This window comes from Myotis yumanensis, unplaced genomic scaffold, assembly GCF_028538775.1.
Source record: "Myotis yumanensis isolate MYYU_CA2020_CCGP unplaced genomic scaffold, mMyoYum1.0.hap1 SCAF_1, whole genome shotgun sequence".
In the NCBI taxonomy this organism is placed as follows: Eukaryota; Metazoa; Chordata; class Mammalia; order Chiroptera; family Vespertilionidae; genus Myotis; species Myotis yumanensis.
This window is the reverse complement of record NW_027223752.1, coordinates 110,309,276-110,330,005: the sequence shown is the minus strand read 5'-3', so window position 1 is coordinate 110,330,005 and position 20,730 is coordinate 110,309,276. Positions and strand designations below refer to the sequence as shown.

Below are 20,730 nucleotides of genomic sequence, written 5' to 3'. Positions count from 1 at the left end.
ATCACTGCATATCTATCAATAGTTTTTACATGTTAATGGATTAAATGCTCATATCAAAAGATACAAGTTGGCTGAATAGATAAGAAAGCAATACCTATATATATTTTATCTATAATAGATTCACTTCAAATTGAAGATACACAGACTAAAAGTAAAGAGAAGGAAAAGGTATTTTATGCAAATAGAAATCTGAAAAAAGCTGAAGGAGCAATACGTACAACAGATGTAGATTTTAAAACAAAGGCTGTAACAAGACACAGAAAGACCCAGAAATTCCAGTTCTGGGTATTTATCCAAAGAAACGAAAAAAATGTATTTGAAAATATATATGCATCCATATGTTCACTAATGCACTGTTTACAATAGCCAAGATAAGGAAGCAACTTAAATGTCCATCGGTAGATGAATGGATAAAGAAGATGTAGTACATATACACAATGGAATATTACTCGGCGATAAAAAAAAAATCCTACCATTTGCAATGGATGGACATAGAGCTTTTTATGCTAAGTTAAATAAGTGAACCAGAGAAAGACTAATATCATATGGTTTCACTTGTATGTGCAATCTAAAAATCAAAATAAATGAACCAAAACAGAAACAAGCTCATAGATACAAAAAACAAATTGATGGTTGCCAAATGGAAGGGGGTTGAGGAGTTGGGTGAAAAAATTAAGTAGTACAAATTTCCAATAATAAAAACCGTCATGAGGATGTAAAATACAGCATAGGGAATATAGTCAACTAGAGGCCTGGTGCACGAATTCGTGCATGGGTGGGGTCCAGCCAGCCAGCCCCGATTGGGGCCGAGGGGAAGGGGCCAAAGGAGGTTGGCCGGCCAGTGTGCATCATAGCGACCCGTCATTCTGGTTGCTTGGCTTTTATATATATAGATAATATTGTAATAACTATGTATTGTGCCAAATGGGTACTAGACTTATTGGAGTGATCTTTTCATAAGTTATACAAATATCTAATCAATATGTTGTACACCTAAAACTAATACTGTATGTCAACTGTAATTGAAAAAAATATATTAAAAAAAAAAATGCCCGGCCTGCATGGCTCAGTGGTTGCACATCGACCTATGAACCAGGTCATGTTTGATTCCAGGTCAGGGCACATGCCCAGGCTGTGGGCTCAATCCCCAGTAGGAGGCGTGCAAGAGGCGGCCGGTCAATGATTCCCTCTCATGATTGATGTTTCTATCTCTCTCTCCCTTTCTCTCTGAAATCAATAAAAATATAATAAATAAATACTCTACTTTCCACAAAACATTAAAACTCAATTTGGCCACCTTCTTTGCCACTTTACAGCAAAGATCACCTATCCTCCAATGTCCAATAGCATGTTCCCCATCTCTGTCTAAGGTCTCATTTCACAAGTAGCTTTAATATTCATGTTTCTAATGACATTCTGCTTATGTAAACTCCAAGATTACAGAAGTCTTCTCTACAATTTCACTCTTTTCTTGCTGGGTCCTCACCAGAATTGCCTTTAACACTATTTCTACTTATCATCTCTTTCAGGCAATCTAGGGTTTTTCCAATATGAGCCTCAAACTCTTCTCCCACTACCTGTTCAAAAGCTGCTTCCGCATCTTTAGGTATTTATTACAGCAGCACTCCCCTTCCCAGTACCAAAACCTATGTTAGTCTCTGGGCTGCCATAACAAAATGCCATAGGTGGTCTGTGGTCCACTGGTGGTCCGTGAGGTCCGAAAGGTTGGCGACTGCTGTGCTAGAAGGCTCAAAGGGACATTGGTCTTTATGCTGGAATATTCTTTCCGTTAGCGCACACACAGGCTTTCTCTAAGCAAGCCTAGGAACCCAACAGCATTAGGGAACAGATTCCTAGATCACTAACTTTCATTTCTCTCTCTTAAAACTGACTTGCCCAAGGATACACCAAGTGTACAGGTTCTCTTTCCTTGTTACTCTTCTCCCACTCTGGGAGGGGAAGGAAGACGAGTCACCTACCCTTACCAAGTTTGTTGTTCCAAGGTGAAGAACCTCTGAGAAGGCAAGTAAAGGAACTTATTCCAATTTTTGGTTTTAAAAAAGTAAATAACTCTAATGACAGGCTAATATCTTAGGTGGTTTACAATTTCTGCTTTTACCAAACTGAAGGAATTGGAAGGCTCATTTAAGTAATTTTTACTGATAGATGACTATGTGATTTTAACATATAATTTTAAAAGCATTTAAAGACTCACTGGGATGACACTATTACAATAAGTCTTGGAAATTCATGTACTTACATGAGTGTGTTCTCTTAGCTCTCATGTTAAAAGAATCTCCTCCCAACCCCTAAGACTCTTCACTCTTCATTTTTCTCTGCTCTCTGTTATTTTAACACTCCTGTAGTATTTGTAATTTGCATTTGTATCTAATTTCCTTACAGAAACAGGATATAAATGATGAAAAGATTTGAGACCTACATTGACTTCAGGAGGTATTTTCCTCTTTGACTTTAATAGATACAACTCCTCGTGGTAGGAAAACCCTTTCTACCTGCTCTTGTAGAACCTCAGTACGGCCACCCACACCAAGTTATTGGTTGTACATTATCCACTTTATACAAAGGAGAAGAGACAACCTTGATGATTATGATCCCTGTGGTGTGCCATACAGTGTCACATGGTGTCTGGTCTGGCAGTTGAGAGAACCACCAACCAATAAAGTCAGCATTTCTTAAACCTTGCACCCAAATGTCCTTCTTTATGGTCTGAATGACAATTATTTTTGTAGCTGTTTCCATTTGAAATATAATCAAGAATTTTATTTTTATTACTATCAAAGACTTCTTTATACTTTTCTTAGTTTTTATAATAGAGAGTTACAGACACAGGAAGGAGTTTCATAGGTCAGCAGCAGGAATGAGCTCTGCAACAAAAGACCCAAAGAACATCAACAAGTATGCTTCACAAGAGCCATAAAACGGGGTGCCCAGAAAGTCAGTAAATAAGGCACGGGTACCCCAACCTGGAGAGAAAGTAGTAGTAATAGGCACCGTGAAGATCCTGCATCCCCAGGATTATTTGGTTCAGGGAAATGGCTGTGGATTAGGACACAGCTGGGAACCTCCTCCAGCCTAAAGCTTCCTCAAGAAAGCCAAACAAATAATGTGAGAAAAATTTTAGCATGAGCAGTGTCAAAAGTTACTATAAACCATAAGCAACTGTAAGTAGTTCATCCTGATTGTTTTCCAAAACAGCTCCTTCCTCCTAAGAGGCTCTGAATCCAGACCCCAGATATCCCAGGGAATAGACCTACAGGTCTCCTGCTAACAGTCCTTACCTAAATCTGAGGATTGAACCATAAGAGAAATCTTAAGGCTGTCCTAAGAGCCCTGGGGTGCCCTCCCCCGCAGGATTTATGGTATTTCCACTCAGCTGTGGGCACTTGAGCCCAGCTGGGGAGAACATGCCATCTTAACAAGATGCATGACAGGCGTCAGGGACAGAATGCCCTTTTTAAACAACTGAACCTATACGAATGACAAAGCAGTGAAAGTTTTCACTCTGCAACTAAAAAGAGCCTGGCTGGCTAGGCTCAGTGGTTGAGCATCAACCTATGAACCAGGAGGTCACGGTTAGATTCCTGATCAGGGTACATGCCCAGGTTGGGGACTCAATCTCCAGCGTGGGGCGTGCCTGAGGCAGCTGATCAATGATTCTCTCTCATCATTGATGTTTCTATATCTTTCTCCCTCCCTCTCCCTTCCTCTCTGAAATCAATATTAAAAAAAAAAGAAACAATATTTTAATTCTTCTGCTCTTTCTGTGGCCCACAAAAGAACGGTGCAGGACATTAACTCTGTGTTATCAGTCTGCAGTGGGATACAACTCAAATGTAAACTGCCACAGACTGCAGAAGACACTGTTCTACACCTTTCTAAAGAAAGTAAAGAAAAGCTCTGCCAGTACCTATTCATGATCCACAGTGAAAAGAAATACAGGTTTTTACATATAATATTCCACAACCGTGCCTTCACTGTATATCATCAGCTCCCAAAAGACTTTCAGTCAAATTCATTCATTCTACACTGTAAAGACATTCAAAAGGGACACAATCTCCTTCCCAAGCAGTTCCACTGCTCTCCCCTCCAACATACACACACATACTCACATGTCCTCCACTGTGATGTCTTTCAGGATCTGGCAGTAATCCACATTCCACACAGCCTGGTCATCCCACACCTTGGAGGCCAGCAGAATCGCACCGAGAACAATTCGTTTCCAGTTGGCGGGACAGATATCTATCTCTGCATATGTTAAAAGTCTTTCAAGGTATACCTGGAAGATAAGAAAATGTCAGAGATAAGCAACTTGACTTGTTTTCTCTCACATACTAGCAGACATAAAAAAATTCTAAAATTGTCTGATTACATTTCACCAGCCTTTAAACAGGGATTTATTACCTGATTATATTTATTTTTAAAAAGTCAAGAGCTCAAATAGTCTAATGTGTAATGCACACATTCTGTAATTGGGCTGTGTGGATGTACTGGGTCTTAAAAGACACCAAGCCAGGAACAAACTCCAGGAGCCTTAGGTTAAATTTCTCACTCTATCAACTATGATATCAATACAAATTTAACAAAACAACAAATGTTTCAGTAAGCAGAGCAAAGAATGTGAAAGAATAAACCTATTGTTTTCTATCTGTAGTTTTTTAATTAAACTTTTGAGGATTTTGTAGATTTACATGCAGTGTTGATAAACCTTTTTGTATCACTGTGGTAAAATATACATAGTATAAAATTTACCATTTAACCATTTTTAAGTGTAAGGCTCTATGGCATTAAGTACATTCACACTGCTGTGAGATCACCACCATCCATCCCCACCTCTAGAACATTTTCATCTTCCCAAATTGAAACTCTGTACAATACAGCATTCCCTTGTCCCAGCCCCTATTAACCATTTTTCTACTTTGTCTCTATGAATTTGATTTCTTTAGGTACCTTATGTAGGTGGAATCATACAGTATTTTTCCTTTTGTGTCTGGCTTATTTCAGTGTGAAGTAGCATCTCACTGTGGTTTGATAAACCACATATTTTCATTAAAATGGGTTGATAAACCCATTTTAATGAAAATATTTCAGCTGAAGATAGCAAATAAAACCAAATAAAATAGGATTTATAAACTGGCACAATTTAGTTTGAGGATAGACATCAGAAATATCCACAAAGCCCCACCACTTGAGTTGGGTAACAAGAAATGTCTTTTAAAGTTTCCTTTGGCAAAAATCTGTTATATTTCTCTGAACAATGGAATTCTTTTCTCTATAGTTTATCATTTATAAATTGGAACTGCATCAGAAAGGAACAAATTTAATTATCCATACTTCTTAAAAAACTTGCTAACACAGATAAAATCTACAGTGTTAAAATTATTCATAGTTTATAATTTCTGTAAAGTCTTAAAATATGCAATTTCTAAAAAGGCATGTGCAGAGAGTAAAATGTTAAATACATAAATAAAATAGAAATTATTTTCTGCTAAATAATACTATTGCTCATAAACGGGATGGGAAAAGTTAAAAAAGGGAAATAATTCACACCTGTTACATCATTAGGACTTTAGGAAGCTCTTGAGTGATTTTGAGAAGTTTGACATGAATGTGGAAGTGGAAAAACATGATAATGCCATAGTTGACTAATATTATACAACAAAAAAGACTACAGGATGAAAACAATAAACGACAGGTATTGTCGAACTTTATTCACTGTTAAATATTGAGCACGCAGCAAGTACCAGGCTCTGTGCTCATCACTGGAGACAAAGTGTGGAGGGGGCAGTGACCCCTCTGGCTACAGAGGGGAGAAGGGGCTGGAAGGGAGTAGAGCTGATGGGAAGAGGCATCAGGAAATGACGAAGCAGTCCTAACAGAGGACCAGTGTTTGACAGTGGAGACTGGCAGTCACATTCCAGAGATTCCTGTGGCCCCAACAGCTGTGAAGATGGGCTGCTGTGGAAGATCCCAGACTTCCAGGTCACACAGCTGGATGGGTGACACCTTCTGAGACAGGGAACACCAGGTGGGAGAGGTTGGTGAAAAATAATTACAAGGATGACTGTGGATGTTTTCTTTCTGAGATGTCTCAGAGAATGCCATTTAGGCAGCAGGCATGCAGGTCTGGAGCACAAAGGAAACAGCACTGAGATAGAAATATGAGAGTCTGTGACACACAGAGTAAGTTGTGGGCATGGATCCAGTGACCTGGGGAAAAGGGGAGAGAAAGAAAAGAAGGGGCCAGGCCTAAACCATGAGAGTTCCTCTTTTTTTAATATCTGGGTAGAGGGTGAAGGGACAAAAAAGGAGAGGGAGGGATAAAGTCTGTTATGTTCTGCTCTTAAATCTTCTAATAGTTTGGAGAAAAAAATTACAAGGTAAATCTAGGTGTTTTTGAGGCCTGAATCAGGCTTACAAGGCATCTGAGAAGGAACTAAAGTGGTCTCTTTAACAGTGAAAAATAAAACTAAAGAAGCAAGGCCACTTCAGACAGTGACTATGTGGGTGAAGAGGGGCAGGGGAGGTAGTAGGGGTGAGGTATCTAGAAGGGAGAATGGGGAGAAAGAGGGGCAGAGGTGGAAGAAGAAGAGAAAAGGGAAAGGAAAGGGGGAGGGGAAACCATCTTTAGTGAAAGTAAAACTCTGAGCAGATCAAGAAAAGTCACAGCATCAGATAGCAGCTCCTCCGTAGAGCCTCCACTGGTTGCCCTGATTCCTAACCCAGAGACACAAGAGTCATAATGCTCCCTCTAAAGCAGCAGAAGTTTCCTATGGCTTCCTTTGCAGTCTGTAACAGCCCCACTGTCTGTTAAACAGGTGCAATGGTGAACACACAGGGAAGTTTGGAGGGGGTTCAGAATCTTGTCTGCCTCTTCTATTAAAATATGGCTTTGCCAAGAAGTGGGTTGGCACTCAACTATTTGCTGAATAAAAAGATATAAAATAATGGTTCATTTGCTCATAAAGGTTATTGCTCTTTTTTCAGGGCTCTATTAAGAAAAAAAGCAATTTTTAAATCTTTAAAATCTAGATTTTTATGGCTCTCATATACCAGGTGTTCCCTAGAATGAATAAGGGCACTGTATGCACTAAAAGATAAAGTTAAAATTATGAGAAGAAACTACTAACATATTTAAAATCCCCAAAACAAAATAGCCAATAAAGTGACAACAGTCTACTGGAAAGTAATAAAATAAGAAACCATAACAGGGCAAATCTACCTTGACTTCTCCTCACATTAGTCTGGGTGATCCCTCCACTTGCCACATTGCTGCCTTGGTCTCTCTCCTTAGTAACCACTTATTTGTTCCCTGAGGACAAAGACCACATTTCACTTTGCCCACTGTGTGCCCAGTGTCTAGAATGATGCCAGGGCAGGGCATGGCACGAGTGCTTGCTTAATGGATACACCATCCTGCAGAATGAGTAAGGAACAACATCTACATAGAAGCTCTGGCTCTGGAATACTGATGCAGGTGGGCAGATTTCTTGTGTAAGTGATTCATCTAATAAAATGGCCATAAACAATGGCATCTGAGAAAGGTGACTGCACTTATAGAAAGGTAGAGTGGAGTTAAATGTGACACTGTTTTGTGGGTCATGGCAACCATTGGTGAAATAAAGGAGGTCACTTGAACAGAGCTCAGTAAGCTTTTCAATATTTGGAGATTTTAGTTTTAAATAGCATTTATTATACTAAAACTAATGTTTTTTTTAAAAATATATTTTATTGATTTTTTACAGAGAGGAAGGGAGAGGGATAGAGAGTTAGAAACATCGATGAGAGAGAAACATCGATCAGCTGCCTCCTGCACATCCCCCACTGGAGATGCGCCCGCAACCAGGGTACATGCCCTTGACCAGAATCGAACCTGGGACCCTTGAGTCCGAAGGCCGACGCTCTATCTGCTGAACCAAACCGGTTAGGGCAAAACTAATGTTTTTTTTATCATGATTTTTATTTGTATGAAAATCCTAATTCTTCAGGTAAAGATCCAGGCCAGGCCAATTGGATTTGCAGCTGGGACCCAGACTAAATCTTTTACAAAGGTGGGTGACAAACTTTACTCATTCTCCTAGGAGAGAGTCAGAGAATTGTATATAATAAAAGCCTAATATGCAAATCGACCAACCGGTGGAATGAACAGAAGAACGAATGGTCGCTATGACATGCACTGACCACCAGGGGGCAGACGCTCAATGCAGCCCGGAGGCCCCAATTGGCAGTGATGGCAGGGGTGGGGCTGGCGAGCAGGCAGCGCCAGGCCAGCCAAGGCGGGTGCCAGCAGGAGCCCCTCCAATCGCCCTGCCAGTCACCCTGCAAAGCGAGGCAACTGGTGGAGGTGGCGACGGGGGGCAGGGCCAGTGAGCGGGCAACACCAGGCCAGACAAGGCGGTGCCAGCAGGGGCCACCCGATCGCCCCACCGATTGCCCCACAGATCAGTCCTGATTGCTGGCCTAGGGACCCTACCCATGTACGAATTTCGTGAACTGGGCCTCTAGTGTATAATAAAACTGTACTAAGAGCAGGAAACTGAAACTGGGATTAACTAAGCCTCCAGGGTTGCTTTAAAAGCAACAGAAAAAGGAGGCTGTGAAATAATCTTCACCATATGCCCAAGACTCCAACCCTTCATACAAACAAGACATGAAAAACTCTCCAGGGCCCACAAAATAGACTCACTGGCTCGGTGCAAACAGGTGATGACTCCACTTTCTTCCTATTTACCTCACACCTTAGCTGATACATATTACGAAGTGTTCTGGATGATATTGAGAATATTTAATGTTTGAGAAAAACCAACAGGCATCCACCATGTCTGATATCCATTAAGGCTAACTAAAGGAATTAGGTATTAAAATACACTCCCCATTACTGAAGAAAGGCAGTTGTTAATTGGGAGATATGGCATTCATAATAAGCTCCAATAATAGCATGCAATTTAGCAAAACTTGCCAGTAAAGGTATATTCTAAGATCAGCTGCAACTTCTTTAGTAAACTCCCTCTTAAGTATTTTAAGTCTCTGCCAAATGAAAGACTATACAATTGAGTTCCCCCTGTGGGAGCGCACTGACCACCAGGGGGCAGCTCCTGCATTGAGCGTCTGGCCCCTGGTGGTCAGTGTACGTCATAGTGACCAGTCATTCTGCTGTTAGGGTCAGTTTGCATATTACCCTTTTCCTATATAGGATAGAGGCCTGGTGCATGGGTGGGGGCTGGCTGTTTTGCCCAGAAGGGTGTCCCGGATCAGGGTGGGGGTCCTGTTGGGGTGCTTGGCCAGCCTGGGTGAGGGGCTGATGGCTGTTTTCAGGCTGTTCACACCCCCTTCAGGGTGGGGGTCCCCACTGGGGTGCCTGGCCAGCCTGGGTGAGGGGCTGATGGCTGTTTGCAGGCTGGTCAAGGATAAAATCAAGGAAAGCCTGAGAAATGATCATAACCAAGAGGAGCCTAAGAAGACATGAAAACTAAATGTAATGTGGCATCCTGGATGGGATCCTGGAATAACAGAAAAAGGACAATGGGTAAAAATTAAGGAAATCTAGATAAAGCATGAACTTTAGTTAATAATAATGCATCACTATCAGTTCATTAATTGTAACGAATATATAAAAAGAATATAAGATGTTAATAATAACATTATAGATGTTATAATATAATGTAACATTATAGTTGTTAATAATAAATGGGTATGACGTATATGGGAATCTGTATTATCTTCACAATTTTTCTGTATAGCTAAAATAAAATGCATGGTGATGGAAGGAGACTAGACTTTGGGTGATGAGCAGATGTTGTATTATAAAGCTGTATACCTCAAATTTATGTTATTAAGCAATGTTACCCCCAAAAATTTAATTTTTAGTTTCTTTTAAAAAATACATCTATAAAAATGAAAACTAGCCCTGGTTGATTTGGCTTAGAGGTTAGAGTGTTGGTCCACAGATTGAAGGGTCGCGGGATCAATTCTGGCCCAAAGCATGTACCTTGGTTGCAGGCTCAATCCCTGGCCCTGGTTGGGGTGTATGTGAGAGACAACCAATTGATTTGTCTCTCTCACATCAATGTTTCTCTGTCGCTCTCCCCTCCCTTGCATGCTTCCTAAAACTCAATGGGAAAATTTATCCTTGGGTGAAGATTAACAAAGAAAATGAAAACTACCCAAACTTATGCACAATGCAGCTAAAACTCAGAGGGAAGTTTATTCTATAAATTTTTTCATTAAAAAAAAAGTCTCTTAAATCAATAACCTAACGTTCCACCTTAAGCAACCAGAAGAAAAAGAGCAAACTAAACCTAAAGCAAGTACAAAAAAAAAAGAAAGAAAAGAAAAGAAAAAGGAATTAACAGAGTGAAGTGGAAATAGAGTCAAACTTCATTTTTTTAATATCTCCTATCTCGAACAACTTGAAAAAATGTATGGGTTGTCAAACCAAACTTCAGTTTTCCACTGACAACCCTTTCAAATTAATATCTCAGCATGACAAAAAGCATCTCTCAGGCAACAAAACAAGGGAGAGAATGCTATTGTTGCTGGTGAAATCTCGGATTAGCACATTTTAAAATCATCAAGAGTCCTAATGTTGCTAAGGATATGAACGAAACAACGATCACAGACAACTTAAGAGGCAGAAAAACTGTTGTTGATTTAGATAAACAAAAAGCAAGTTAGCCAGTGATAGCCATTTCAGAGGCAGTGATATATGAACAGGCAGAGATGCTGCATGCTGACCTGCAAGACATCCTTGAATGCTAAAAGTGATTCCTTTAAGGCTAGTAGGAGGTGGTTCCATAAATTTAAGAAAAGAAGTATTTGTTTATAGATTAAACAGTGCATTAGACATGTACTGTATATAACAAAGCTTAAAATAGGGAATCATTTAGGGGTCTGGAACGGATTAATTCAATTTACATTATTTCTAATGGGAAAATATGATTAGGTTTTCAAACAAATCATTTCTTCAACAGCCTTCCAGAAAGAAGTAAGTTTGAGAACCGAGGTTCTGCTATAAATAAAATAGAGAACAGAAAATTCAATAAATTTGTCATCTAGTGAAAACAACAAAGAAAATAAAGAGATTAAAATTAGTAAAATCAGAAACAAAAGGGGGTATTACAATAGACTTCACAGAAATTAAAAAAAATTAAAAGGAAACACTATGAACTGTGTATGCCAGCAAACTGTTTAACTTAGATGAAATAGACCAATTCCTAGAATGACACAAACTGATTCAAGAATAAATAGATAATTGGAATAGACCTAAAATAAGCAAAGAGACTGATTTGGTAATATAAAAACTTCCAACGAAGAAAAATCCTGGCTAAGGTGGCTTCAGTGGTGAAATCTACCAAACATTTAAATAAGATTTAATACCAATCCTTCACAAATTCTTCAGAAAAGAAAAACCTGGAAAAAACACTTCCCAATTCATTCTATGAAGTCAATATTATGCTGATTCCAAAACCAAAGGTATCACAAGAAAAACCAAAATATATACTTTACAAATACAAATGCAAAACCCTCAACAAAATACTAGCAAACCAAGTTCAGCAACATATAAAAACAATTATACACCAAGACCAAGTGGGATAATTTACCCCAGGAATGCAAGGTTGATTTAACCTATCAATAGAATAAAGGGCAAAATCCACAAATTCAATCACAATAGATGCAGAAAAAGCATTTGCTAGAATACAATATTCTTTCAAGATAAAAATCACCCTACAAATTAGGAACAGAAGGAAACGTCCTCAATTTGACAAAGGGCATCTATGAAAAACTCACAACATCATATTTAATAGAGAAAGACGGAAAGTTTCCCCTCTAAAATCAAGAACAAGACAAAGCACTCTCACCACTTCTATTCAACACTATGCTAGAGGTTCTAGGCAATTAGACCAGAAAAAGATATAAAGGCATCCAGATTGGAAAGGAAGAGGTAAAACTATCCCTATTTGCAGATAACACAATCTTGTATATATAAAATTCTAAGGAACCTAGCAAAAACTAATAGAACTAAAATTAGTTGAGCAATGTGGAAGAATACAAGATCAATCAATAAAAATAAATTGTATTCCTATACACTAGCAATGAACAATTTGAAAATGAAATTAAGAAAATTCTTCCAGCCCAGACAATGTAGCTCAGTGGTTGAGTGCGACCTATGAACCAGGAGGTCACAGTTCGATTCCCAGTCAGGGCATATGCCTAAGTTGAAGGTTTGATCCCCAGCAGGGGGCATGCAGGAGGCAGCTGATCAATGATCCTCTCTCATTATTGATGTTTCTGTCTCTCTTCCCTCTACCTCTCTCTCTGAAATCAATAAAAAAAATATTTTTAAACAATTCCATTTAATAACAGCATAAAATTGAATAACTAGGAATAAATTTAACTTTAAAAAGTGTAAGGGCTGTATACTGAAAACTACAAAAATTGTTGAAATTAAAAAAATCTAAAAAAATGGAAAGTCACCTCAAATTCATGAATGAGAGGCTTAGTATTGTTCAGACTATAATCCTGCCCAAATATACATATTCAATGCAAGCCCTATCAAAATCCCAGTTGATTTCTTTCTTTGTTTTGCAGAAACTGACAAGCTGATTTTAAAATTCATCTGGAAATGCAAGGGCCACAGAATAGCCTAAATAATCTTGAAAGAGAAGTGCAAAGTTAGGAGAATCATACTTTCTGATTTAAACTACAAAGCTATGGTAATCAAGATAGTGTGGTACTATGAGAATAACCAAATAATCTTTTCTATTAAAGAAGGGAGTTTTAAGCAGCCATCATTTTGACTCACATGACTTGGCAACCGCCACTTTGAAACTGCAAATGTGAACCCCTTCCTGTCCTTTGAATTAGCCAATTGCGCATGAATTTTAAGAAACTTTTTCTTGCCCTAGCTGGTTTGGCTCAGTGGATAGGGTGTTGGCCTGAGGACTGAAGGGTCCCGGGTTTTATTCCGGTCAAGGGCACATGTTCAGGTTGAGGGCTCCATCCTCAGTGGGGGGGCATGCAGGGGGCGGCCGATCAATGATTCTCTCTCATCACTGATGTTTTTGTCTCTCTTTCCCTTCTCCCTTCCTCTCTGAAATCAATAAAAATGTTTTAAAAAAATAAAAAGAAACTTTTTCTTGAACTAGAATCAGCTTTAGAGGCCCTAGAATGCCTCAAGATCTTCCTACAATGGAGACTAAAGGTCAATTTCCTCCTCCCTCCCTCCCTTCCTCCCTCCGTTCCATTTGGAAGCTTCACGAATTTGCGTGTCATTCTTGTGCACGGGCCATGCTAATCTTCTATGTATCATTCCAATTTTAGTATATGTGCTGCCGAAGCAAGCACAAGATCAATTTCTTAAACTCTAATAACTCTCAGGTTAAAAGGCCTCCTAGTCCAAAGCCCTCCTGAGTTTTTGGTTCATCGCCACTGACCGAGAAATTACATTCTAATCAAGAATTGGAAGGAAAACAAGTTGGAACCTTCCTGGGAAGGATCCTACCTTGTCTTGCTTACCACTGAGAATGCTGTTCAGACGGCAGAACAAGGTTGCATCCACTACACTCGGATTAAGGGTGAACCACCAGCCTCTCCAGTTAGAGACATCTCAGCTTGGACAGCCATACCAGGACATAGCACCTTAAAATTAACACTAAAGAAACTGTAAACTGTCTTAACAGCCATCATGTACTGGGTTCTATTTGCTTTAGGGCTCTGGCAAACTGCAAGGGCTTACAATGTGGGCTGGGGAAATGTGTACAATCCGGATCATGCTTACCCAGTTAAGTTATTGATTAATGTAACCAAGGGCAATAGGCCCATAATCCTTCACTTTAATGCTTGCCAAGTTATATTATGTGGAGATCTAAACCATCAAAGGAAGCTATAGGCCTGCTTCATTTACATGTGTCCTGATGTTTCACTGGGAGTGAATGGTCTATCCCCTTGTCCTACCTGGAATGATGTATGGTGGACAACCCAATACCAGGGTTGGACGGCTGTACACCGACCAGCAGATAAAAACTTTAGTCACCTAAAGGCTAGACTACATCTATGTAGAGATACCCCTCCCTATGCTTGCCAGAACTTACGGTGTAATTCCTTGCTCTTAACTATAGATAACTTGAATGACTTGGATATTTCAGCCTGTAGGCCAAAAGATTGGCTAGGACTAGATTTAGGAGTAGATGTCACAGAACAAGATCCCCAAGGGAGGTTTGCTCTGAGATTGGTAGACCCACCCAAGGACATCAAAGTAGGACATAAGGAAACGAATGCATAGGTGGAATGGGTTAAATATTCTGTATGTGCTAAATAAAAGTGACTGTTACACTTGAGCAGCAGGAATGCTAGAGGCCCAAGTGCTCCTGTTTCCATTTGGATAGACCTGAGACAGTAACAGGATGGAATGTATGCTTGCCCTGTATCAGGAGGAAACTGCCTGGGGGAAACACTTCCTGTAAGACTCTCTCCCTGTTGTTCCCATCCAACAGAGGTAAAGAGCAAAGGTCCCCCAAAACAATCTGGCCCCCGTCTTCAAACAAACTATACCTCCTGCCTCTCAAGAGGGAGGGGGGGAGGAGGGAGAACAGTACTCAGAGTTTATGGGAAATTTATCTAGATGGATAAATGGCCCAAGTATCCTCAGAAGCCAATCATACTACACTGTCGATACCCCATGCTAATGTCTGGTGGTATTGCGGGGGGACCAGTACTTGCGGCCTTGCTCAGCAATTAAAGTGGAACTTGTGAGCTGATACAATTGGTTATCCCTTTCACTTTGGCATACCATTAGCCTTTTTCAATGGACAGACAAGACTAGGAAGAAGAGAGAGTCCAGGGGGCTCCTTTGATCCCCATATATACATGGATTCTAAGAGGGGTACCAAATGAGTTTAAGGCTAAAAATAAAATTGCTGCAGGGTTTGAATCTGTCCTGTTCTGGTGGTCCACTGTAAATAAGAATGTGGATTGACTTAATTATATTTACTATAACCAATAAGGGTTAACTATACTCAAGATGAAGTTAAAGGTATAGCTAAACAACTAGATGCTACCAGCAGGATGGCCCTGAATATGATTCTGGCAGAAAAAGAAGGAGTATGTGTAATGTTGGGGGGCAGTGTTGTACATTCATCCCTGACAACACAGCTCCAGATGGAACCATTACTAAGACCCTACAGGGATGAACAACTTTAGCTGATGAGTGAGCTGAGAACTCTAGAATTGAGGATCCTTTCTCCAGTTTACTAGAGCAATGGTTCAGAAAGTGGAAGGGAATGAGGGTATCCATATTCACCCCTTTGATAATTGTGTCAGGAGTTACAGTGATGGGATGTTATATCATCCCATGAATGAGAGGTCTTATCCAAAGGTTAATTGAAACTGCACTGACCAAAGAGCAAAATAATCTCCTTCTCCGACACTACAGAGCATGAAAGTCAGCTAATGCTGAACGAGTTGGAAGAAAAAAGTGCAATCAGTTAAATGTGGAAAGAGGGAAATTGTGAGAATAAACAAGTAATCTTTTCTGTCAAAGAAGGGAGTTTTAAGCAGCCGTCATTTTGAAAGTGCAAATGTCAATCCCTCCCTGTCCTTTGAATTAGCCAACTGTGGCAAGAATGTGAACATAAGCTCTGACTAATCAAGAGTGAGGAACAGACGTGTGTCAGGGATAAAACCCGAGTGGACTTCCCGTTCAGTGTGTGTGCTTACCAGACCCTGTGTTGGGAGTGCACCCTTCCGCAGAACGTAAGATATCTGCTTTGCTGTCTGGCTCCTGAGTATCCTTTGTGTTCTATCAGGACTCCTGGTTTTGGGGCTCTCCTTCTTTCTAACAGTGATATAAGGATAGATATATAGATCAATGGAATATAACTGAAAGTGTAGAAGTAAATTTTCCCATTTACGGCCAACTGATTTTTGATAAAAGTGACAATTCAAAGAGAAAAAAACAGTCTCTCCAAAAAATATGGTGCTGGGACAATCAAATACATGCAAAATTATGAACTTGGACTCCAATCTCACAAAAAATTGTATAGCTCAAAGTGGATACTAGACCTAAACGTAAGAGCTAAAATTATATAACGCCTATAAGAAAAAATGAGTAAATCACATGACCTTGGGTTATGCAATGGTTTCTTAGATATAACACCAAAAGCACAAGTGATAAAATTAAATAGTTTATAAATTACACTTCATGAAAAGAAAAACTTATGTTGCAAATGATACTATTAAGAAACTGTGGACAGCCCTGGCTGGTTTGGCTAAGTGGATAAAGTATCGGCCTGCGGACTGAAGGGTCCCAGGTTCAATTACAGTCAAGGGCACACGCCTGGGTTTTGGGCTTGATCCCCAGAGGTGGGTGTGCAGGAAGCAGCCAATCGGTGGTTCTTTCATCATTGATGTTTCTATCTCTCTCTCTTTCTCCCTTCGTCTCTGAAATCAATAAAAAAAATATTTAAAAAAAAAAGAAAAGAAAAGAAACAAACTGTGGACAAAAAGGGGCCACATGCTAAACTAACTATTCAGGGAAGGCTGGTGTGGCAGTCTTGCAAACTCACAGAACTAGAGTAACCACAAAGGATGGTCTGAAATTAAAACCTTTTCATTAAAAAGCAGTTTACAGCCCTAACCGGTCTGGCTCAGTGGATAGAACGTCGGCCTGCAGACTGAAGGGTCCCAGGTTGGATTCCAGTCAAGGGCATGTACCTTGGTTGTGGGCACATCCCCAGTAGGGGGTGTGTAGGAGGCAACTGATCGATGTTTCTCTCTCATTGATGTTTCTAACTCTCTATCCCTCTCCCTTCCTCTCTGTAAAAAATCAATAAAATATATTTTTAAAAAAGTTACTACTTATTGAACACTTATTATAAAAAATAGCAGTTTACAGTGGGTAGTCATGTCCTACACTAGGATCTTGCCTGACAAAGATCAACTTCAATCTTCACTAAGCCTATTGTCTTTTTTCTCTTTTAAAAATATATTTTATTGGTTTTTCACAGAGAGGAAGGGAGAGGGATAGAGAGCCAGAAACATCGACAAGAGAGAAACATCGATTAGCCGCCTTCTGCACACTCCCCACTGGGGATGTGCTCGCAACCAAGGCACATGCCCCTGACCGGAATCGAACCTGGGACCCTTGAGTCCACAGGCTGATGCTCTATCCACTGAGCCAAACCGGTTAGGGCTCTCATTATTATTGTTATCATGTTAATCATTGAATGTTAACTATCCTATAAGAAGCATGTGTCTATTATTTTACTTTTTATCCAATCCCAGAAGTCCCCCCCGCAACTCCCTTTGCTTTCTCCCACCTCCTTAATCTATCACCAATGGGTTTTATTAACCCACTTCCATCTCCTCCTTTGATGATAATTTATAAAAACAGGAGAAAAACCACCATTCTCCAGAGTATTGTCTCAATGGGTTAAGATTCTGCTTTCACACAATTGTCGACAGTTTGGCTCAAATAAACTCACAAAACTTCTTTACAGGTTTGACTGTTTCTTATGTTTACAAAACTGAAATGACAATACAGAGGACAGGAGAAAATATTGGTGAATCATACATCTGACAAGGGACTTGTGACCTGAAACATATAAAGAACTCTCAGAATTCAACAATATAAGAGCAACCCAAATTTTAAAATGTGCAAAAGATCTAAATAGATATTTCTCCAAAGTTACACAAATGCCCACAAACCACATTAATCATTAGGGAAATATAAATTAAAACTACAAGGTATCACTCCATATCCACCAGAATGGCAAAAATAAAAAAGACATTAGGAAGTGTTGACAAGAATATGATGTATAGAAACGGGAACCCTTACTTATAACATTGCTAATCCTATATAATCAAAGGCTAATATGCAAATCAACCAAACCACGGAACGATGGGTTGCCATGATGCACAATGACCACCAGGGGACAGACGCTCAACGCAGGAGCTGCCCCTTGGTGCTCAGTGCACTCCCACAGGGGGAGTGCCACTGAGCCAGAAGCCCTGAGCCAGGCTTGTGAGTGCAGCAGCGGTGGCGGGAGCCTCTCCTGCCTCCAAAGCAGCGCTAAGGATGTCCAACTGCCCCTAAGCTGTCAGTCAGATATCACCGCAGGCTCCCAGACTGTGAGAGGGCACAGGCCAGGCTAAGGGATCCCCCCACCCAAGTGCACGAATTTCGTGCACTGGGCCTCTAGTGTGTGTGTGTGTGTGTGTGTGTGTGTGTGTGTGTGTGTATATATATATATATATATATATATATATATATATATATATCCTATATAATAAAAGAGAAACATGGTAATTAGCCATATCTCCGGTACCCTTCCCATCGACTAATCAGGGTGATATGGAAATTAACTGCCAGCCAAGATGGCGGCCGGCAGCCAGGCAGCTTGAAGCGAACATGAGGCTTGCTTGCTTCAGTGACGGAGGAAGCCAAAGTTCCCCGCCTGTGGCTGCCGGCCTCTGAGCTTGCAGTGTGAAACATTGTTACAAATATAGAAGCTAAACAAAACCCCAGTAACCTGCGTTCAGCCAGCCGGGATCTCAGAGCTGGAGTTGAAACAGTGTTTCGATTATAGAACCCAAACAAAGCAGATAACTGCTTTCAGCAGCCGAGGCCTCAGAGTTGGAGCCAAGCCTCAGAGCTAAAGCTGGCCCAGAATAAAAGAAAAAAAGAAAAAAAGGAGCGGTTGGGAGCTTCAGTCACCCGCCAGCCTGAAAATGGCCCTCAGCCCCTCACCCAGACTGGCCAGGCACCCCAGTGGGGACCCCCACCCTGAAGGGGGTGTGACCAGCTGCAAACAGCCATCATCCCCTCATCCAGGCTGGCCAGGGACCCAAGCAGGACCGCCACCCTGATCCAGGACACCCTTTAGGGCAAACCAGCCGGCCCCCACCCATGCACCAGGCCTCTATTTTATATAGTAAAAGGGTAATATGCCTCCCAGCACCGGGATCAGCGGAGCCGCGAGGCCTCCCAGCACCGGGATCAGTGTGACAGGGGGCAGCGCCCAAACCCCCTGATCGCCCTGCGGCTCTGTGTGTGACAGGGGGCGGGGCCACAACCTCCCTATCCGCCCTGCTCTGTTTGTGACAGGGGAAGGTGCCCCAACCCCCTGCTCAGCCCTGCTCTGTGCCTGATAGGGGGGAGCTCCCCAACCCCCTGATCGCCCTGCGGCTCTGTGTGTGACAGGGTGTGGCGCCCCAACCCCACCCCCCCCACGGGCCCTGCTCTGTGTGTGACGGGGTAGAGCCATAACCACCCCATCGGCCCTGCTCTGAGTGTGACAGGGTGCGGCGCCCCAACCCCCTGATCTGCCCTGCCCTGAGTGTGACAGGGTGCGGCGCCCCAACCCCCTGATCTGCCCTGCTCTGTGTGTGACAGGGGGCGGTGCCCCAACTCCCCTATCGGCCCTGCTCTGTGAGTGACAGGGGGCAGCGCCCCAACCCCCTGATCGGCCCTGCTCTGTGCGTGACAGGGGGTGGCGCTGCAACCTCCCCATCGACCCTGCCTTGAGTGTGACAGGGGGCAGTGCCCCACCCCCCAATCAGCTCTACCGAGCGTGACTAGGGGTGGCATCGCAACCTCCCGATCCGCCCTGCTCTGTGCATGACAGGGGGTGGCGTCCCCAACTCCCCAATCGGCCCTGCTCTGAGCGCGACCAGGGGCTGCACCTAGGGATTGGGCCTGCCCTCTGCCACCCGGGAGCAGGTCTAAGCCAGCAGGTCATTATCTCCCGAGGGGTCCCAGACTGCGAGAGGGCACAGGCCGGGCTGAGGGACTACCCCCCCCCCCCCCCCCCCCCAGTGCACAAATATTTGTGCACCAGGTCTCTAGTATATAAATAAAAACCCAGCAACCATTAAGGTGGAATGACCAGAACGAATGGTGGCTATGACACATTGTGGCAGCCAACCAGCCTGATCTGGGCCCCAATCGGGCCCCTCCCCCTGCTGGCTCAGCCCCCGATGGGCCCCCAACACCCCTAAATCACTGTCTGGCTCCTTGGTGCATGTACATTTAGTGAAAGCAAAAGAAAATATCAGTCCCTTCTGTCCCTAACCAGTCTCCAGAGGACTCTGTTAATACTACAGCCAAGGTGTAGAATTCTCCCTCCATGGCCCACAGCCCCAGGAGACCTTTCAAGTTAGCCAAAAAGATGATCTAAGCATTAATGAGATGGCAACACTTTGCTAAGGAACGTAGAGAGGCTGGGTGGGGATTTTGTGAAATTGCGGTGCCTTGTAGATTAGGTGAGCTTTCATTCTCTCTTTAAAAGGGGCGGCAAAGAGGACCTGCAGGCTGCCAGGAGCAACAGCAAAGGGTAGGCACATTCTAAAACAGAAAAACTTTTAAACAAACAAACATGAAGATCATATTGGGAAACTGAGGGCAGAGCCCCAGGAAGAACGCAAAAATCATTAAAGGGCCATCATCCATCTTGATATATGTTTGCAAACAACACATAAACAACTTCACCTCATGGCACGTGAAATGCAAAACAATTCTGTTGTGTGTTTTCTTTTGGCCATCCTTAAAGTATAATTAGGTCTAGCTGGGGAAAGCTATAGCTTCCAACATTAGACCCCATGGCCTGCCCTGCCCAATGGGCACCCATCAGGGCGGGCCAGATGGACCCCACCCGTGCATGAATTCCTGCACCAGGCCTCTAGTGGGAATATAAAAGGGTGCAGTCACATTGGAAA

General features: G+C 41.9%; 1 protein-coding gene and 1 non-coding gene across 3 annotated transcripts in view; both read right to left on the bottom strand.

Annotated features, from left to right (window-relative positions):
- The window catches only part of CCNY (cyclin Y), a 169,617-nt gene that overhangs the window by 13,665 nt on the left and 135,222 nt on the right, over window positions 1-20,730 (bottom strand). For both annotated transcript variants that reach the window (XM_070429668.1, XM_070429676.1), the window contains one exon: window positions 4,131-4,297. In XM_070429668.1, coding sequence (XP_070285769.1) covers window positions 4,131-4,297 — 167 coding nt within the window. The remainder of the gene's footprint in view (window positions 1-4,130; window positions 4,298-20,730) is intronic.
- On the bottom strand, window positions 13,256-13,362 carry LOC139000081 (U6 spliceosomal RNA). Its single transcript, XR_011469522.1, has one exon. It is a non-coding gene; the product is annotated as a U6 spliceosomal RNA (small nuclear RNA).